Genomic DNA, 7,343 nt, shown 5'->3' with positions numbered 1-7,343 from the left:
GAAAATCAGCCCCAATTGCTACCACCCTTGGCCGTAGCAATAAAAAGGCCTTACGTCTCCTCTGTGTTTCCCTGGATAAGTCAGGGAAAACTCTAATCTTTGAACCCAAAAACATGGAATCCAAGTGTCTTAGGAAAAGTCTGAGTACTGCGTCCCTATCCATTTCCAATGCAAAAGTTACAAGCAATGTAATTCTTTGTGTTATGACCTCAAGAGATGATTCTAAGAATGTAGTGAGATCCACTGCTCCCTGAGCTTGTAAATTTTCTGATTTTTTTTTAATCCGGTTGGAGGTAAAAAGCTCGAGTTATGGGTGGCAATGAGTTCTCCGGCATTCCCAGAATCTCAATCAAATAGGTCTTCGCCATTTGAATTGGAGAAACCAAAGGCGATCTAGGAAAATTTATGAAACGCAAAGTCAGTCTCCTCGATTGATTTTCCAAATATTCCAGACGTCTTGAAGTAAAATTCTTTTCCTTAACTAAAGTTTGTACCACAAGTTCCATTTTTTTCAGTCTTTTCGGTCAGTCTTTTAACTTCAGATGCCTGGAATTCATTAATATGCAATTGTTTCAACGTAGACTCAGATAAAACTTTAATAGTCTCCACATTTTTACAAATTAAAGTTTGTAGAGCTGAGTGAATTGTAGAAGTTTGGTCCCAGAGTGACTCTAAAGTCACTACGGCTGGTTTCTCACCATTTTCCCCACTGAAAAAACCGGTAGAGGGGCCTTGATAGCTTGTTCCAGGATACTCACTGTTTGAATAACAACGTGAGCAGATGAAATTTCTGGCGTTTCCAAGCCGTCAGCGATCTTCCCCGTCGCATGCAGGCTCCCTCCCTGCTCGCATTGCTCTCCACTTCGGGCTGAGGCGTCAGGGCTTGCATGAAAACTTTCTCTTCCGGGTTGTGGGGGCGCCGTACGTTCGACAGGGCTTAGAGAAGCCCCGTCTACACTGTTGTCCAGCGTCAGCGCGCCGGCTCCGACAGAAGGGGTAGAGACCATCCCAGGACCCGATGCCAATCCGAATTGTCCCAGCGTCGTCTGCACAAGCGGAGGCACACCGACCGGGGTAGAGGGAACTTCCCGGACTTTGCCTCTCCTTTTGCCCATCCTTCCGACCGGCAAAACGCTCGATTCAGCGACTAAGGTAACAACTTCAGAGACGCGTCGGGCGAGACAGCTCAGACCGTCGCCATCTTGGATCTAAGCCGTGTTTGAATCTCCACTGGCCTCATAAACTTGATTAGATATGTGCTATATGATAAGAGAGGGAGGAAGCCAGTGTTGAAGGCCTATAGAGGCATTTTCCCTCCTATCGTATTTTGCAAGCTCAGGCATCTATCCAGGCTGCTTAATCAGAGCTTATCATGGAGCAAAAGCATATGCAACAAAACCATTAAAAGCCATCACAGTCAAACTAGTTTGTGTCACTAGTAAATAATCTGGATATGAATGTGGTTTGATCAGGATTCTGAAACACATCATCGTGTCATTAATTCAGTGAAACACAATTTGGCTCCTGTCTTTTTGAAAAAAAAAATAGATGGATGCATTTCCTGCAAGCAGCATGAAGTGTGACATTTAAGCTATGTTATATATCTTTAGGGGTTTTGTTTGCTACCTATTTTGGCCACTTCATATATATTTTGGGATTCTGACGGTTTCCACCTGCTCATTTAAGCTTTTATCTCAGTCAAAACCATCCTCCATAGGGTTATGGCACCATGAACCTTCTTTCATTAATATGTGGTGGTTTTTTTTTTTTAATTTCCTATAAATCAGCTTGGCCAGGGGTCACAAAATGCAGCCCCTTCTGGAACTTGACTAATGTAGACCTAAGTCTGTCCCCTAGGTGTCAGTGTTGCACAAAGACTAAGGCATCTCCTCCACTCTTCCTGTTATTGCTGCCTCCATAACATTCCTTATCATTGGCTTGCGAGCTGATTTGGGAATCAAACCTAGGTCTAGCTACAAGGCAGTGCACAACCCTTACAAGGACTTTTACTCTGCCTGGTTGCTATTTCTGGAAGGACTAGGGAGAAGAGGTGAAGGCCTCCACACGCACCTGTGTAAACATGCAGTTAGCAGAAGACACATTACTAGGCAAGTGAAGTCAATAGGGTGGTTGTTAGATTTGAAAGTATTGCCTGGATGGGGGGCCTCGTAGCTCACCAGGGGTGTTCTTAAACCACACAGTTTGGATCTAGTTTTCATTTATCCCTATGAAATTTTGGTGTTATGTTAGAGAGCCAGCTACTTCACAAAAATTAAAATGGGGTATTTTTTTTTTCACGGGGTGGGGTGGAAGTGGAATTGTCAGGTGAAGTATATAGAAGGGGCTATTGCCAGCATCTGATTTCTTTACAACACAGGCATCTGAGTTTTTCTGCATGATTGGAAATCTGTATGTGTGGACTGCATGAATTACTTTAGGCTGTTACAGCATGATTAATAATCATAAAAAGCTGTGAATCTTTTCTGAAATGATGATTTCATAGACACCAAGTAGATATGATATTTTTCAGAATTATGGGGCCCTTTCACAAAACAGGGCTAAAATGTGGCCTTAGCGCCCCCTTACATGGGTCTTTCCCTCACGCTAAGGCCATTTTTAGCGCCGCAGTAAAGCGGCCAATTTTCTATTTTCAGCATTTATAGCCATGTGCTAATGTTGCCATTAACACTTGGGCCCTTAAGGCCACCTTTTTTTGTAGGCGGGAAGGGTTTACGCGCTAATCCCATGCTGATCAGTTAGCACGTGACAATACCGATGCACTAACTGATTAGCACAGATGCTCCTACTCTCCACCCCCAGACATGACCAATGGCTTAGCTAGGTGTGGCGCCAGGGGAGCGACTATTCTGTAAGGGTGCACATGAGTGGCACAGCACATTAATGCGAGAGGGGCATTCCCATGGGTGGAGCCTAGGAAGGGCATGGGCGGTGCTGCCGCTTACACCTGTAGTTATGCCAGGTCTAAGGCTGGTGCTGGGTTACACTAGTATTCTGTAATGGAATTTGGGTGCTCAGGTGCCATACATAGAATAGGCTCTCAGTGCGTGGTATCAGGGTGGGAGGTATAGAATTGCCTTATTATATGTGTTTACATATAATAAGCCTCCCGCTTAGCCACCTATCCCCCCTTCAATCTGTCCAAAATTCCGCCGCACGTCTTATCTACCGCGTGAACCGATACTCTCATATCACCCCTCTCAAGTCGCTTCACTGGCTCCCGATCCGCTACTGTATACAGTTCAAGCTTCTCCTATTGACCTTCAAGTGCACTCAATCTGCAGCCCCCCATTACCTCTCTACCCTCCTCTCCCCATATGTTCCCACCCGTAACCTCCGCTCTCAGGACAAATCACTCCTTTCTGTACCCTTCTCCACCACCGCTAACTCCAGACTCCGCCCCTTCTGCCTCGCATCACCTTATGCCTGGAACAGACTGCCTGAGCCCATACGCCATGCGCCCTCCCTGCCCATTTTCCAAGTCCTTACTCAAGGCCCATCTCTTCTCCCTTGCTTTTGGTGCCTAACCACCTTCCCATTCCTGATACCTACACTGACTACATAGTTTTTACCTTTAGATTGTAAGCTCTCTTGAGCAGGGACTGTCCTTCCCCATGTTTAAACTTGTACAGCGCTGCGTAACCCTGGCAGCGCTATAGAAATGCTAAGTAGTAGTAGTAGTGTTTACATTTAATACCTTTTCTATATCTGTATTTCTATTCATATACGAAATGTTGGTCAGCCAGAGGGAAATTCTTATTGTGGATTTGTCTCCAAGGGCATTTTTCAGTAGTGATTCTTCCACAGGCAGAAAGCAGGCAAGAGCCTTTTCTGAATCAGATCTTAATATATTTTCCAGTCCCATGAGAAAAACTCACAGTGTTCGTTCTGTTCTCCAGAGGCCAGAAAGCAGGTCACCTTTCAGTTCCGCTGGAGATACAAACATTTATTCAATTAGTGCTTTTCTCCCTGGCACGTGGCAGGCAACCAGAAAGAGGACCCATAGATCATTCCTTGCTCCGCTGGCAGGCTGGCATGCACTTTTCGGAACCTACAGTAAATTTGATCGTGGATTTGAATTGAAACACACGCAAGTCCCTGGAAAAAAAAAAAAGATAAAAGAGCTGAGCAGAATTAAAAATAAACTGCTCAGTTTCACGAATTGGGCAGAAATTCTCACGTCTGTTTACTCAAAGATGCTGAGGTATAAGAACTGTACTACTAAAAAATATATATATATTAATTACAAATAGGAGATATCAGTGCATGACAAGCAAGCATATCTTTGGGTTATTCTCTTTCCCCTCCCCTACAGCCCCTCAAGGACTTGGAGGGACAGATAAAAAGAGAGGTCCAAGGACAGAACAGGAGGGAGGCTGTACGTGTATTAGAGAGAGAGAGCGAGCGCATGTGCGTGTGAGATAGCGAGCGAATACCCTCTTCAGCACACACAAGAGGCAGGTCTAAGGAACGCTTCTTTCTTAATAGGTCACTTTCTGTCTGTTAAAAGTAAGAACAGCAGAAAAGATCAGACACAGCATCAAAAGCTGGGGCAGAGGCAGGCAGCAATGGGCAGCCCTGGAAAATTCCAACTCTAACTCTCTGTCTCCCCAGCCCAAATATCTCCTGAAGATCTTTACTTGGCAAAAAAAAAAAAAAAAAGCCATCCTCCCGTCCTTTTCCATATGCTCTAGGATACTCACTGGCTGCTCTGCTTATTCCTTTGGCCTCCTGAAAGATTCGTGGACGGCTGCCTTTTCTATTTTGCTTCTTTGATAAAAAAAATATATATAGATATATATTTATCCATGGAGAAAGTCCAGGGCGAAATGGAGAAGGAGCACTGGGAAAGAAGCGAGGAGCTTTCGGATGCAGAGAAGAAGGTGATCCAGGAGACCTGGAGCCGTGTGTACACCAAGTGTGAGGACGTGGGGGTGTCGATCTTGGTCAGGTAATTAAACTGAAGGAGCTAAGCAAATTGGTAGAGGTGCAGAATATATTTATCTATATTCCTGGTCACCTTTCAGGCTAAGCAGAACAGAGGCAGGCAGGCAGTGCAGAGCTGGCTTGTTTTAACGTGTCAAATGCTGCATGCTGAAATAAATCACTGTTGAATGTTTAAAAAGTCACCCTTTCATTCATTCCTGTTTGATTTCTAGAGGAAGATGTTACTAGTGAGTGATCTGTATGGATACTATGCAAGGTTTACCTGTGGAAATGGGGCAACTTACCTTCTGGGTAGTGGTAAAAAGGCTCCTTAGGGCACTTTGAATAGCTTGCTATAACCTGGGAGATGAAAGGGTGAGCTATAATCTGGTGCTAATATATGGGACAGATAGGCTGTAGAGAGGAACGTTCATTACAAAAAGTCATGTTTACTTTCGGTGAGAGGGAAGAGGAAATACTCTCTTTGAAATCCAGCACTCCGAATTTCAAAGAGAAGATCTACAATCCATCAGGCAAAATCTCTATTTAAGAAAAGAAAGAAAAATGATGTTTAATTTTACCTCGAGTATTCGGGTAGGTGGAATGCAAATTAATAAACCATAACCATACCTTATCTCCCTGGAGGGTTTGTGCTTGGTATTGGGCAGAGCTGAGCACTGGATCAACAGCAAAGGGCAGAACCCAGCACTGGATCAGTGCTGAGAAGATGAGCCCTGGATTCTCATTAATGGTGAGGAGCAGAATTGGATCTATGGTGAGGGAAAGAACCAGGCTGGGTCAGTGTTGGGGTGGGGGTGGGCAGAGCCCAGCAGAGGATCTACGGTGCAGGAAGGAGCTTAGTGTTGGGCTCAGAGCCCTCAGCCCGGTATAAATTTATGAAGAGGGAAGGAGTCTGCGGCTGGGTCACCGTTGGGGGCAGAACCCCAAATTGGATCTGTGGTGATGGAATGAGCCTAGTGTTGCGGGAGGGGGGGGGGGGCAGAGCCCAGCACTGGAGTGTAGAAGAAGCCTAATGGGTAATGCGGTGGGCTATGAACTGGGGGAGCTGGGCTTGATTCCCACTACAGTTGCTTGTTACCTTGGACAAGACGCTTAACCTTCATTGCTGCAGGTACAAATCTTAGATTGTGAGTCCAGTAAGGACAGAGAAAGTACCTGTATGTAATATGTAAACCACTTTGGTTGTACCACAGAAAAGCAGAATATGAAGAATCTGATCTTGCATCTATGGTGAGGGAGGGGTCAGTGTTGGGGGCAGAGCCCAGCATTGGATATGTGGTGAGGGAAGGGTCAGTGGTGGGGGCAGACCACGCTTTGAGTACTATGTACAATTCCGTTCACCATAAAAGATATAGTGGAATTAGAAAAGGTACAGAGAAGGGTGACAAAGGGGATGGGAAAACTTCCCTATGAGGAAAGGCTGAAGGGGCTAGGGCTGTTCAGCTTGGCGAAAAGACGGCTGAGGGGAGATATGATAGAGTTCTATAAAATAATGAGTGGAACAGGTAGATGTGAATCGCTTGTTTACTCTTTCCAAAAATACTAGGATTAGGGGGCACACAATGAAGCTACAAAGTAGTAATTTTAAAACAAATCAGAGAAAATATTTCTTCACTCAACATGTAATTAAACTCTGGAATTCGTTGCCAGAGAATGTTGTAAAAGCAGTTAGCTTAGCAGTGTTTTAAAAAGGTCTGGATAACTTTCTAAAAGAAAAGTCCCGAAGCCATTATTAAGAAGACCTTGGGGAAAATCCACTACTTATTTCTAGAATGAGCACTGTTTTGGGATCTTGCCAGGTGCTTGTGACCTGAGTTGGCCACTATTGGAAACAGGATACTGGGCTTAATGGACTTTCGGTCTGCCCCAGTATGGCAAATGCTTATGTTCTTATGTTTTTGGGCCAGTGGGAATGAAGAGAACAGGCAGTTGAGGAGGCAATGAGAAGAGAGCTGGGGATGAACTGAAATTGGATTTTAGGACAGGTGAAGCCAAAATGAAAATAATAAAAAAAAAAATCACATTAAATAACACTGAGGTGCTCCAGTTTCTCATTGATGCATGTTTTTTGCAGGATTAGGAGTAAATGAAAATGAGAGCTTTGTTTCTCTCCACTAGACTAGGAACAGGCAGCTGAGTGTTGAGAGTGTTGAGTTTCCTTTATATTTTGCATTCCATGAACAGAAACTCAGATCTTGGAGGTGAAAAATACTCTAGTCTCCATCTGAGTCCTGGAACCCATCCTAGACAGAATGTGGAAAGGAGATTGAACTGCTGTCACATGAAGCTGTCAGAGTGATTCTCACCATAGCAAAGATGGGGCAGGGTGCCGGAGTCTCTAGGAAATCCCTTTGATTTTACAAGCTCTGTACACGGGA

General features: G+C 44.6%; 1 protein-coding gene across 1 annotated transcript in view; it reads left to right on the top strand.

Moving 5' to 3' along the window:
• Positions 1-4,470: 4,470 nt before the first annotated feature.
• The window catches only part of CYGB (cytoglobin), a 65,581-nt gene continuing 62,708 nt past the window's right edge, over positions 4,471-7,343 (top strand). The window contains exon 1 of the mRNA XM_030208186.1: positions 4,471-4,969. Within this exon, the coding sequence (XP_030064046.1) occupies positions 4,827-4,969 (143 nt within the window). The 5' untranslated portion in view covers positions 4,471-4,826. The remainder of the gene's footprint in view (positions 4,970-7,343) is intronic.

The sequence above is a fragment of the Microcaecilia unicolor genome, chromosome 6, assembly GCF_901765095.1.
Source record: "Microcaecilia unicolor chromosome 6, aMicUni1.1, whole genome shotgun sequence".
Classification (NCBI taxonomy): domain Eukaryota; kingdom Metazoa; phylum Chordata; class Amphibia; order Gymnophiona; family Siphonopidae; genus Microcaecilia; species Microcaecilia unicolor.
This window is presented reverse-complemented; position numbering and strand designations above follow the sequence as displayed.